This window comes from Felis catus, chromosome A1 (genome assembly GCF_018350175.1).
Source record: "Felis catus isolate Fca126 chromosome A1, F.catus_Fca126_mat1.0, whole genome shotgun sequence".
Taxonomy (NCBI): Eukaryota; Metazoa; Chordata; class Mammalia; order Carnivora; family Felidae; genus Felis; species Felis catus.
Window position 1 is genome coordinate 151,105,464 of NC_058368.1, and position 13,850 is coordinate 151,119,313.

The 13,850-nt window shown below is 38.3% G+C and overlaps 1 protein-coding gene across 22 annotated transcripts in view; it reads right to left on the minus strand.

The window, feature by feature from the left end:
* MEF2C (myocyte enhancer factor 2C) overlaps positions 1 to 13,850 on the minus strand; it is a 171,868-nt gene that overhangs the window by 37,027 nt on the left and 120,991 nt on the right. For 15 of the 22 annotated variants that reach the window (XM_019836497.3, XM_011284522.4, XM_011284541.3 and 12 more), the window contains one exon: positions 5,044 to 5,187. The exons of 3 other annotated variants lie outside the window; for them this stretch is intronic. In XM_019836497.3, coding sequence (XP_019692056.1) covers positions 5,044 to 5,187 — 144 coding nt within the window. Of the gene's footprint in view, positions 1 to 4,846; positions 4,985 to 5,043; positions 5,188 to 13,850 lie in introns of all 22 variants that reach the window. 4 more of the 22 variants (XM_019836547.2, XM_045033526.1, XM_019836564.3 and 1 more) reach the window with 2 other exon arrangements.

Here is a 13,850-nt window from a genome sequence, read left to right on the forward strand (position 1 = left end):
TGGTATTTTATTTTAGTTTTATTTTTTAATTTTTATTTTAGAGAGAGAGTGAGCACGTGAGCAGGGGAGAGGGGCAGAGGGACAGAGAAAGAATCTTAAGCAGGCTCCACACCCAGTGCAGAGCCTAATGTGGGGCTTGATCCTGAGACCCTGGTATCACGACCTGAGCTGAAATCAAGAGTTAGACGTTCAACTGACTGAGCTACCCAGGCGCCCCACAGGTTTGGTATTTTAAAGCTATTTTTTAGTTACGAATGTTTTAATTTGTATTCACTATTAGTGTTTCTAAGTGTTTATCTATTGCTGGGTACTTAAGGATCTGCTATCAAACTACTCCCCTGAACATTCTACAGAGTGTTGACTGCATCTCTGTAGAGAGCAAAGCCCATTTCCCCTCACTACATGCACATCCAAAATAAAAAGGATTCTTAATAATTATTTAATAAATTCTGAACCACTCTAATAACCAGTTCAGTGAAAACCTCTTTACTCCTCACTTCTTCTGACCATCATCCCAAAGAATTACTCAGTTTCCAGCATTCTGAACTGTAAACAATTTCGATGATAAGTATAAAATTCTCTTGTGATTGGTTACACAGTGGTCAGTAGAGCTCTGATATCAAAGCATACTTCAAAAAATCACACTTCATAATAACATGCTAACACCTTTTGCATTAAACCTTTTGCTTTGTTTCTTTTACTTCTTTATCTGTATTAGGAACTGGTTACACAGTTTTAAAGTAGAATTATAAGCTTAAAAATGACCACACTAAGGAGACAATGCAGAGACTCAGAAAGAACAACTTACTTTCTATCAGAAATCTCAGTTGTAGTCTAGTTGTGTAATAAATTGCCATTGAACCAGGCAAGTCATTTAATCTCCCTTGACCTGATTTGAGACATGAAGTGTTTACAAACATAAAGAGATGAACCAGCTCTACATGTTTTAGGGAATGCAAAGGCAGAAATAATGTATAAATGTTTACAGGAATTTGTCATTACTTGTTTTCTTCCTGACTTTTCAAAATTAGGGAAATTAGAAGCATCTATTTAAAATATTTTTGTCTAAAAATTGAAAGCCAGAATATAGTTAAGAACTCCAAACTTACAAATATCTCAGGGCCAGGCTCCAAATTTTACAATACTTGAGACAGGAAGGAAGAGGGAATTTGGGGTGATTAAATAAAATGCTGTAGGCAGGACTGCTATGTACTTTGCAGGGCTCAGGGCAAAATGAAAATGACGGGCTCCTGTTAAAAAATTATGAAGAATTTCAAGATGGTGATGGCAAAGCCTCTGAGGGCAGGGCCCTGTGTAACTGCACAGGTCACATGCCCACAATGCCAGCCCTGCATAAGAGACACAGGCATGACAGCAAAAAAAGCTTTTAGTGTCTATCCCTGAGCAAACTGATCATGGTTGCTGAAGTGAGTCATCGTGGTCAGAAAGGTATCTGAACTCTTACCCAAAACCCACTATTTTCCCAAACTTACCACAAGGAAAAGTCCAATAAAAAGTCAAATAAAATATTTTTAATAAAATATTTTTAGTTAACAGGCCTTTTTTATTTAATGTGAATGGCTAAACTGAATCCCTTTACTGGGCCATGAATGACACTCCCTTACCTTTCGATCAACCATTCCCACGCTGCTGAGAACTGGGGGGAGAAAAACAAATCACACAACTCTGCTGACTAGTGACTACTAATTGCTGATATCCAAATCTCCGCAAGGCTGCCTGACGACTCTGGCCTGTACTTGCTCATTCCCTTCTCATTCTCGCTTTCTCGCAATGTCTACACCTTCATCGTTCTTGGTCCTCTTCTCAGCACTTAGTGCCCCACCTCACTATCTATAGACGTTAAATTCAGTACAAAACAGAGAAGTCACCAGGTGGTGGTACAGTCAGCTTCACTCTGCCCATCTACCCCCTTAACTAGGTCACAGGTCTACCTGTAACTCTGTGCTCTTCCTGTTCCGATCCCATCCTCCCCTTCCTGGAGTAGCTTTGCCATTTTACCTCCATCGCTGATACCTCTGATCTTTTCCTTCCCTGGAGCATTCCTCCTTTGCAGATAATCTCCAGGCCTTTAACTCTTTCCTTGCTCCTACTTACAGCAGTGTTTCCTGGTCTTCACAGTCTGCTATTTGAAGAAAACACATACTCCTTCCACTTCCTCCCTTCTTGTTCTCTCTCAACCAATCTTGCAACCACCCCTCCTTCCTTCAGCCCATTTCCTAATTCCTGGTTCCTCAAATGGAACTGTTCTTTTTTGCTGTGATGCCCAGCATGAACCGTGGCAAGCCCCGCGTGAGGAAATGCTGGTCAACAAGATTCCAAATCATCCATGGATTATTTCATGTAATTGAGGAATATGGGCATAAATTATATCGTAACAGGCGCTTGCAATATTAAATTTTCTATTTTAAAAGGGAAACTCTTCAAACCGGGTCTTTGAAATAGAAAAACAGTCTTGTAATGTTTTTAAAGAGGTGGAGACACTCCCTACATACAAAGGGCAGAGTGTCCTTGCCCTGCTGTAAATGTTTTAGCAGCTGTGGAAACTTTCAACAAAATTTACTTCCAGCAACTGAAAGCGATGTGCGAAAACTGCGCTTTTCATCGTGGAGGCTGAAGCACTTACTACAGAGAGGAAGACTCAGCAGCACAGCTAGGAGCTGTGTAGTCCTTCTCACAGCCCGACCTCTAAACTCTCATGTGGTTTTCATCCCCCACCACACACCACTGCACCTCTTAAGAAATCATGTATCCTGATTTTGAACTCTTTACAGGACGGGATGAAATACTGCAAGGGAGCTGAGGTATGCATCACACCTCTTACTCCTAAAGCATGGGAAAAAGGATCCAGTGTGCAAATATGGGCATTCTCCCAGAGCTTCGGGGGTTAAAGCCTCATACTCATTTAAGAACATGGCCAGGGAGAGTGATCCAGGGAGAGTGATCCGCTGGAATACACATACTACTGCTCTTTCCTAGCTGTGCAGGGGATTCCTCCTGTCGCAGACACCGACAATCTTATATTCACAAACCTTTGTGCCTAGCAGCTCTAAACAGTGTATTGTATAGCTGGAGAAACTCAGCCTGTAAGAACTAAAAATTGGCCCAAAGGAGGGGCACCTGGGTGGCTCAGTCAGTTGAGTGTCCGACTTTGGCTCAGGTCATGATCTCACGGTTCATGGGTTCGAGCTCCATGTCAGGCACGGAGCTGGCCGCTGGGAACCTGGAGCCTGCTTCAGATTCTAGGTCTCTCTCTCTCTCTCTCTCTCTCTCTCTCTGTCCCTCCCTCGCTTGTGCTCTCTCTCAAAAGTAAATAAGTAAACATTAAAAAAATTGGCTCAAGGGAACTGCTTCCTTCCTTCTTCTGGGCAAAATAAAATCTCAATGGGTATTTTATCACGTAAGAATTCTGGGTATAACAGGTATGCATGACTGCATCTGATGGGAAATACGTTATTTTTGAATAAAGTGCCCACTGTGGGTGTGTTGTATACAGTACTCGGTTTTATGAAATCTTTAAGAATTTAAGGCACTTAAGCTTTCTTTCATGATACAATGTATTAATAATGATTCAACAAAATCTCTTCCGCTGACATTATTTCACTTAACAAAAGAAGCAGACATACTGATGAAGACAGAAAGTTTAATATTCATACATTTTATAAATAACTTTTAAAGTGTTCCTTTTAATTCAACACAGGTTGGTTGTACACCTACTATGTGTAAGGCATTAATTTATCCTGTGAGTGTAGTTGTGGACTTAGCCTAGAGCTCTTGTCCCCAAATATCTGCACTTATAATTGCTGAGGCATATTTTCAACTGCCGAATCTTTCCCAACCCTCAAGTTTAGGGTATCTTGCTAACTTACAAAAAATGTTCTTTTTTTGAGAAAGGAATTAATTACCCACTGAAGAGCTTGTATAAAATGAGGGTTTCAGACACTAACATTGGTTATTCAGAAAGCATGTGAGCCTCTGAGTTTCATCACTTTTATGTCATAAAATTAACATCATTTGATTGATGACAGAATATAATAAAAGGTATGTACGTTTCCCCTCATTCTGTGGGCAAACAAAATAATACATGCAGAGTTATTTCTCTTAAATATCTGGCAAGGCATATGATTGATTGTTAGAAATTTTTTGACTTGGTTAAGACAAAATTTAGCCAAATGTTAAAGCATGGAAAATGTTGGTGTAGGCAAAGCGAATATTCTGATAAAGCTTTAAAATCACCCCAGCACACAAACATGTTGAAATCTTACCATTAGGTTTTCATGCAGTCTGTTTCCCTGCAGCGAGCATTAGCTTTAACCCTTCAGTGCTGTTGCTGAATCTCATGTTTAGGGAGAGGGGCTGAAGAAGCTTTATTTGGAACCAAGCTTTTCTTTGGGGGGCTGATGGCCGGTTTACATGAGAGAACTGTGGCTCCCATCGTGTATCCGGTCTCAGTACAAATATACGTATGTTCTGTAGTAAATCCTCAAGCTTGTTCAGAAGGACATTCCAGAGTTTTACTAGTGCACTGTGATTTGTGTGAGCTGTGTGTTTAAAAGATTGTATAAATTCAGGGCATGTTGCATAGATCTTTCTCTTCTTCCTGTAAATATTCTACCTCTGAATGAACTTCTGGATGGCAACTCTTTTAGATTACATAATTTCAGCATCCCTCGGGGTTTGCTTTCTAAATGCACTGCCCTGTGGGGTGAGATGGCTATTTTACTGGTTTGACTTTCCAATGCTTCTTACAGAAAGTCATCACTGAAAGGGTTAAGGTATGTTACTGCAGCGGTTATCAGCAGACCAGCCATCTACCTTTGGTACTTACAGGAATTTTATGACTCTTGATCATATTATCAAATTCTTCATTAATTTTTTTGTATTTTTCTTCAGTGCGTGGGGTGAGTGCATAAGAGGAGTCGGGATCGGGGCTTTCACAGCCTTTGTTCTCTTTCTTGTTCAAGGCCTGCCAGGTTCAGAGAAATATCAAGAGTAAAAAAAATGAAGGGTGTTCCGAGTACTTACACACAATCTTTGCCTGCTGATCATTAGATCAATATCTTCGTTAATTTTCCTGTACTTGTCCTCAGACTCAGGGCTGTGACCTACTGAATCGTCTGCATCGGGATCTGGGCTGTCACAGCCATTAAGGCCCTTCTTTCTCAACGTCTGAAATACATAATTTGGAAAGTTCAAACCTAGACAGAGGCTGTAAGAGACATTCAGGGGTGTTATAGAAGTTCAAGCTGTCCAGTATTTCGGGTTTTTATTACATACACTTTTTTACATTAAAGAAACCATAGAGAGAACCCATGAGTGATTTCAAAAGTGCACTCATTGCTAGTTACAGAAAAATAAAAGGGCAATATTCCGCTTACAACCAAATTCAGTCAATAAACAAAGATGGCATGAGGGCTGAAATTTCATGGTACAGAATTCATACATGCTTCAAACATCCAGTGAGAGACAATTACAGAAGAATACGAGTAAGGTGGCAAATTGCAACACTATCTTCCCACAGGAAAACTAGAAATTAGGGCATTACACAATGATTTCAGAATCTGTGATCACGACAAAAGCAGAAATGTCAGAAACAGAGCTCTAGTTCGGGTTTAGCATAATTGTTGGTACTCATGGTGTCCTGCCACCCCCTTAGGATATGCACTTGACAGCAAAATGCCGTAAGAGAACCCAGCTCATATTCTCACGAAGTACCCAGTGAGAATGTTCAGACGCTGTGATCGTAAGGAGAATTACCTCTGTGTAGTTTGTTTAGAGTTCTATACTTGTGAAAATATGTATTGAGAGTGGTAATGCTGAGAAGTTACCTGCCTAAACATAGGCTGAAAGAAAAGTCACAACACCTGAGCTTAGCTTACCATCAGCTGGATAAGGAAGCCAGAGAATGCTGAAAGTAGGTACCTAAGTCACCAACTATCAAACTAGCAAAAGTTCTTCCTGGTTCCAGCTGAGTAAGGTCACCCTGAGACTGTCTCCTGACACATGAAAGTGAAAAGTCGGTGCCTTATCCTGAACCTCCTGTCTCCTGAATGTAGGTCTGGTCTAGTCTCAGCTGTCACAGAAGGATAAATACGTATGTAACATGGAAAAAGTATGAGTCAGGAGTCCTGAGTTTTACTTTCCCTCTCTCTCTCCCTCTCCCTCTCCCTCTCTCTCTCTCTCTCTCTCTTTCCTTTTAACTGATGGTTGTCAAGTTAATTGTACATCATCTGATTTACAAAGAAAATGTTATGTTTTTAGAGATCATAAAACTTCTGATTAATCACACAGCATACCGTGTCAATTATTAATAGACTGGCAACATTTCTGAATTTTCCCGGTACTACCAAAATCGTTTTTAAAGAGTTGGGTACGTAAGTGTCTCTCATTAATGGAAAGTTCAGCGGAGCTCATCTTTATTAAAGACAGAATTCACATACAAATAAAGCAAAAGCTGTGACATCAAGCTAAGGAATTCAAAGCTGAGATAACACTCCATCTTTAATTCATGCAATTGGGGAAAATAAATAAAACAACATGAGTTATAAAGGGAGTGTCAGTCTTAACAATTTAAACTCCTTGGCTCTTATCAATGTGTAACAAATGTAACACTTAAAATTAGTTTTTTTCTGAGGCACTAAAGAGTTTCACTTAAAATCAAACTAAGAGAGCTACAATTTCTAATACATCTATGAGACACTGCAGCTCTGTAAATATTTATTAATGTTATTGTGGTATAATATAACAAATAAACATATGGTTACAGCTTATTATGTGGTATAATGTTTGAATATTAAAATGAGTATTTTGACACAAGATGATAATATATATATATACATTTATAATCTTTGGGAATTTATAATTGGTGGGGCCACCTGTCCCCCTACCACAGATCTATAGCCATCATTTTTATCCAGAATAAATACCTCTGGACAGTTCTTACAATAATATTACAAAGAATGTCACAATACATTACAATAATAGTTTTATTCACTAACTTAATTTCCTGTTTTAGGCTGTTTTGTTAGCATTATCTCAACCACAAGCATATTCTTCTGGGTGATAACTATTTGTTATATTATGATGTTTCTGCTTTGATCTCCATATATCCTTGAGCTTTTAAGAATAATTTTGCAGTGCCTTGCATCATACTCCACATATTTTTCATAAAAATTCACCTTTGTAGGGAAAGATGTCAGGTCAAGAAAATATTATCTGAGAATTTTCAAAATCTGCCTATATTTCTATAAGGCATAATAGGAATATTCTTATATAAACCTTCAGTTTAAAATCTTATCTTATAGAACATTAATTTATAGTCTTATCTAGACAGTAGATTCTTCAATGTGCACCCTAAAAAATTACCCAATAAATCTTATTGCAAGAATTATAGTTGTTTTGATGTGCAGATTTTTGACAACAGATCGCAAGGGCTAGGAGAGGCCTATCAACTGTCATTACTATCCATCTGGCACATACATGTGCGCTAAATATTCTTATGAAGCTTTTGAGGGGAGATACTGCATTCGGTTTATAAAAATTCAAACATCAATTACAGTTCATTGAAAGACCTCCACAAATGTTAACTCATTATCTCTCACAAGTGCTTCATGAAGAGTTTAGGGAAACCTCATGCCGGGTCTCAAACCAGCATGGCCAGGCATGACTGGCCTTTCAGCCTCCTGCCGTGAGCGACGTGGGGCCACCTTCCCCTGCCCAGCCTTTCCCACACTCGGAAAGTGAGGGATGTGGAATAGATGTCTCCCACTCATATGTGACTATAGCAGTAGAGTGAACGCTGAAATAAATTAGGCAGAAAAATTTAAAAATTAGGCTGTGGGAAAACTTTAAGAATGAGAATATTGCTAAAATATTGGTATTTCTTAGATGTCAAATTTTAGAGTGGGAATGCTTATTACTCAATAAAGCACTTTTGAGTTTTTTGGATTAAAAAATCATTTAGATCAAGAGCTCATTTTGTACCTAAAGAATTACATAAACTGTTAAGCAAACAAAGCTAGTGCCATGAAGTCACAAAGGAAACAACGGTGAGGGGGAAGGGTAACAGCGGCTCCTTTTCTCTTAATAAATTCTTTTTGCATCTAATTACATTATCTTTCATTGAATATCACCAGTATTTAAGTAATGAAATATCTCTAAGAGCGAAAGGTGTATTGCAGTCTTATTTCAAGTTAAATTGCATTATTTAAAAAGGGGGGCATTCTGAGATATAGAAATACAAAATCCAAGAGCAAATTAATACTGAGTTCCAAGTTCCCATAATCACATAACTAGAACACTGAAAAAATTGTTCAAAAATATTATCCTCAACTGAGAGCTTGTAGACCACATTTCTGCCAAGAACAGATGATTATGGTAGAATTACAAAGCTCTGAAAATGGATGCGATGGCACAAACTTAAATACTATCATGTGAATGTGGAACTATATGGGCAGTCTTATCTTTATTATATTAAAAATCTATAGCTGTTTGGGGATGGCAAAAGAATTACTGTTAGATTCAGCCAAGTCTGTCTTTATCACAGTAATAAACAGTCAGTATAAACTAAAGGGACTGCTAACTGGGTAAATAAGCATTATTCTTCAGGCCTTTTTTTTTTTTTTTTTTTTTTTTTTTTTTTTTTTTGGAAAAATCAAAATCTCTGCCTCTGGTCTTTGAAAGCTTCCCTGATCTTTTACAAATGTTATTGGTCAGGTAATGTAGGCACTTAAATCATCATCACCATCATCATCATTATTATTACAGGGGCTAGAAGTCTTGGCTGTATTTATTGTGTCTCTCAGCTGACTACGTTTTGAAAAGATTTATTCTGTATGTCAAGAGAAGGCAAGAGATCTACTGAAACCAGCTTCTCTGGCTACGTATCTAAAGAAAATCTTCCCTCAGAGAACTCTGTAAATCTTGAGTGAGTCTGTATACTGAATTCGACTTTCCATGTGAGAGTGACACTTTTGGGGTAGATCAATTGACTGCAGAGGCTTCTGGGATGTTTTCACAAGGCAGAGATTGTCATGCAGTGAGCTGAGAACAGCCGTTTCTTAGAGAAGTAATTAGATTGACAGAAGGTGACATACTCCAAACAATAAACGGGAAAAGGAGTCCAGACAGGTAATCCAAAAACCACGTGGAATCTCCCCTCCCAGACATGTGGACATATGGACCCTGCATTAGTACATTTGTTCATCAAGACAACTTGAAATACATATAAACTGATGATGATAGGTGACAGGTGCTTCAAAAATTCTAATGAAATAGATGTAGGGAACAGATTCCATTTCGTTACTGAAAGGAATATAAATGAAAAAGAATGCCACATGGAGCTCTCATTTCTCATCTTAGGCATTATGTTATCAAATCCCTTCTGTATACAATGGTTAAAACTGATTTCCCTTTTTACAATTGTTTCTTGTTAGTAATAAAGAAATAACTAAGTTATTGGTCTTTTTCAATTAAATGAAGCTATATATTTTATATTTTTGCTATCTACATAAAATTAAGTTTCTTTTAGAGCCACCATCACAGATTAAAGCTTCGAATCGTTCAACTTCTTTCCATGCCTGCAGTATTAGTCCTCAAGAATATATATCTTCATCATCTTCCTTTCTTTGTACCTACCCGCTCTACAGCAGCAATTTCAAATCCTTTTGCTAAAAGCCCCAAAATACTCATTAATTTTCTTAAAAGCCAAATAATCAACCTTTCTTGTACAGCTAGCATTACCCTTACTTCAGAGGGTTGATGTGTCAGGAATTATCTCTGCTAGTTGCATGAATGTCATGTTCACACAAAAGCCAAGAAAAAAAAAGGCATCAACTTAGAAAAGGTAGTTTCCTTTTCTTTCATTCTAAATCATTTTCGCGCTTGTCTTCATAGCTTTATGAAAATAAGCATCCGCTCTTAGCAAGCAGAATAATCTGTAGAAAGTACTAAATCGATATAGGAAAAGGAGGTGCAGCTGAAGTGGACACTGCCTGTAAGTGAAGTTTCTGAGGGTATTTTGTAAACACCCTCCCACAGCTGTGTGCTGCTCCCAAGTGCCTTGTTAGTCCCAGCAGCCCTGAGCCCCGTGGGGAGTGGCCATCAGGGCGATCTGTGCACAAGGACTTCCTTCACTTAAAATACCGTCAGCAATTAGTGAAAACCTATTACACACAGATACTGTTTGGTGCACTTATGTTTTAGAGAAGCAGGCAGCACAAATTTAAATTAAAAATCTTTGAACTGTCCTATAATATGTGCTGTGTGTGTGTGTGTGTGTGTGTGTGTGTGTGATTTCTAGCACAGATTACTTAGGGGAAAGATCAGGTAGAAAGAAATTTCTCCATAGGTTTTAATTACCAAAACTGTAAGCATTGTCTGCACTATCTTTCCTGTTCCGTAGTTCTTCTTTGTTCTTAATATAGAAATGAAAAGACACATTAAAATACTGCAAAGTTACTACAATCACTAGGTAGACTTTAATTAGACAAGCAAATCATATCTAGTACAGACTATAAAAAACTAAAATTTATCCCAACTTATTCATTAGTGGTGAAAATATTAATAAAAAATTGAAAATATAAACCTTAACAGTATATTTCCTCTAGGTAATTAATGCTCATTCTAACTAGATATTAACTCCTACTGAGGAAAGGCTGGGAAGCGCTGGAGATTTTCATTGCTTCGTTTTATTCCTTTCCTGAAAAGATAATCGTAACATTGGACTTGAAATTTTTTTCACTGAACAATTCTTCATCTTTAAATAATAGAAATAAAAGGGACCAATTAAAGATTTGAAGACTTTTAATGTACACAACATAAACACCCACCCATGCCTTTTAATAACCACAAATTGTTTCATAAAAACATCAGATGGTGATAGTTCCTAGAACTACTGGTACTCTAATACTGGACTAGATCACCAAGGATCCTCCTCATGTCTTCCAGGGGGAGAATTAATGGTGCCTAATCAATTGGTCTTTCACATCGCGTGCCCTTGCTCAAGCTGGGCTTCTGGAATGAGCCCACCACTATTGTTCTTTGGATTTGGACAGTCCTCCTTCAAGGCAGAGCTAACACATTAGCTCCTCTTTGTAGACTTCTCTGATCACCAGCGCTGAATTGATTTCTCCTTCATTCATGTACTCACTCATTGTATACATTTTCCTATCAGAGCCTTTATCGCATATTATTACTTATGTTTTGTCTCCCTTGCTAGCTCATGAAGCAATTAGCAAAGTGCCTTCCTTTCTTCACTTTTGGAGTTTCAATATAGAACAGAGACTGACACACTTGTAGATGCTTAAGAAATGCTTGTTGAATGAACAGAACACACATTTCCACTTTAATGTTAGTGTATGCAGATATTTCAAGACTGGACCAAAGCTGTCTGTCTGGCCGGAGGCAGAAATGGCAGTGGGATCCAGACCTCTTGATATATATTTACTAAGTGCTACTATGTGTCCGGTGTTACCTGAGGTCTTCTGGATACAAAGATGCATTCCTGAAGATATGATTAAGAATTTCTGTTTACATGGTTTTCTCTCCATAAGTGAACTCCTGGAGCTTAGGGATTGTTTACGAGTCATTTTGTATCACCAGGACTTAGCACAGGCCTGGCACATGGGAGAAGCTTAATAAATGTTTGCAGCATTAATGAGAGACTGAATGGATGGACGAACACAACAGGAAAGAATGCTCAGATACTAGAGGCAGAGGAGTCTCAGTGTGTATTTTTTCAATTGTCATTTCTTTTTCGCCATTTTATATTACTATTTCACATTATGTTAAAACTCCATTATTATTTTGCTCTTTTTAAGTAACTATTATAAATCGACTACTTTTTGAAATGTATCACTTTTGTAAATTTTTTTTTAATGTTTATTTACTTTTGAGAGAGAGAGACAGAGTGTGAGCAGCGGAGGAGCAGAGAGAGGGAGACACAGAATCTGAAGCGGCCTCCAGGCTCTGAGCTGTCAGCACAGAGCCGGACCTGGGGCTCAAACCCACAAACCGTGAGATCATGACCTGAGTTGCAGTCGGATGCTTAACCACCCACACGCCACCTGAAAAGTATCATTTTTAAGTGAGAAAACAATGCAGTATGAAGCTGATTATAACTCAGGAGATTTATATCATTAAACACTTAAAAATTAGAGTACTGGTCTGAATACGGAGTGTCACAAAGAACTAATGCATTCACGAAAGCTTTAAGGTAAAAAAGCCATAATCATATAATCTCAGCCCTTGAAACGAGTAGCAGAAGAGAGGCATGGAATTCAGCATGGAAGAAAAAAAGGGAGTGGTATTCTAGGCAGAATGTGTAAGGGTAGAAAAACAAAAACAGAAACCTTATAGTGAAGAGCATGGGGAAACTTTTGTGAATGTGAATCAGATCCTATAAATTTGAAATAAGCATGTTTTAAAATTCTTGGGCAAAGTTCATCTTTTTCCCCCATTTTTGGATGTTGGTCTACTGCTCCACTATTCTCCCGGGCTTTGACATTGGTCTTATTCTGGGCCAGCCTTAGCCTGGAGGATTCATGGAAAATCAGGGTGATTTTAGGGCCAATCAGATGATTCAGGCTGCCTCAGGATAGGTCAGTGGGTTGATGTTTTTGTTAGGAATTCTTCCACCACACCTCTTCTGGAACCTGGACAAGGCATGCATCATGAGGCTGGACGGGAAAAGGACTGAGATGGAGAAGTTTGGCACACTTAGCTATGAAATGCTCCCTGATATTCTGAATCCAAGAGAGACCTGAAGTAAAATACTAAGCAGGGAACATTTAATATATAATGATTGAAATGCATGCTAAAATATGCAGTTAATCTTAATAGTCTTTCTAAAAGCAAGCTAAAAAAATAAAAGATGGGATAAAAAAATAAAAGGCTGGCATATGAAGGATTAAATTGGAAGTGGGTTTGAAGAATGAATGATGTTACTGACTTCTTAAATAAGGAAGGAAAAGATAGGACAGAACTAACAAATTAAACAAAGGTTGGGAAAGAGAGGAGAGGAGTAAATTAACAAAGATTGGGAAGGAGGATTTTGAAAGTCTAAAATATAAATGTAACTTCACCTACTAACCTTTTTCAACTATGGCATTTTACTTGCAAATAGGTTACAGGGACAAAAAAGAAAGAATATTGGGAGCACTGATTCTTTAAAAATAACACATTGAAGCATCTTTTAAAAACCATTAATGACTTATTTTAACAAAAGAAGATATATATGTATACACATAAGTTAAATCATTATTTTTGCTTCCAAGCTCGCTCTTATCTAGCTGTAAATGCCTTTTTATTCAAGTTGGGTCAGTGCATGATTAGTCATGATGTGGGAGTAGCCCCCACTGCCTATATTTATCATCAGCTCAGGACTGCCATTTTCAGTCACCATACTTCCTCATTTCTACAGGATTCCCACGATCTCTTCTTCTCATTTATTTCCCCACTTATGTTGTTGAGTATAACCTATCCCTTCATCCATTCCCCTCCCATCTTTCTTTTCCTGGAAACCCTCACAACCTAGTTATCCAAGCTGGAAATCCAGAAGTCACCCTTGACTCCACCATCTCTTGACTCAACAATTACTATTTTTTCTGTTTGGTCTCCCATCCTCAGTCTGTCCTCTGATCCCACTTTCCAGTCAATCCTTCATCCTACTTTTGGCAGGGTCTCCTGACAATGCAAATGTAATCATAGCAGTGCTTTCCTTATAAACCATGGCGGCTCCCAATGGCCACAACCACTAGTTTTCACAGCAAGTCCTCCCCTTCTTCTCCAGCCTCATCCCTTCTCTTCTCCCTTAGCACTCTGGGTTTCATCAA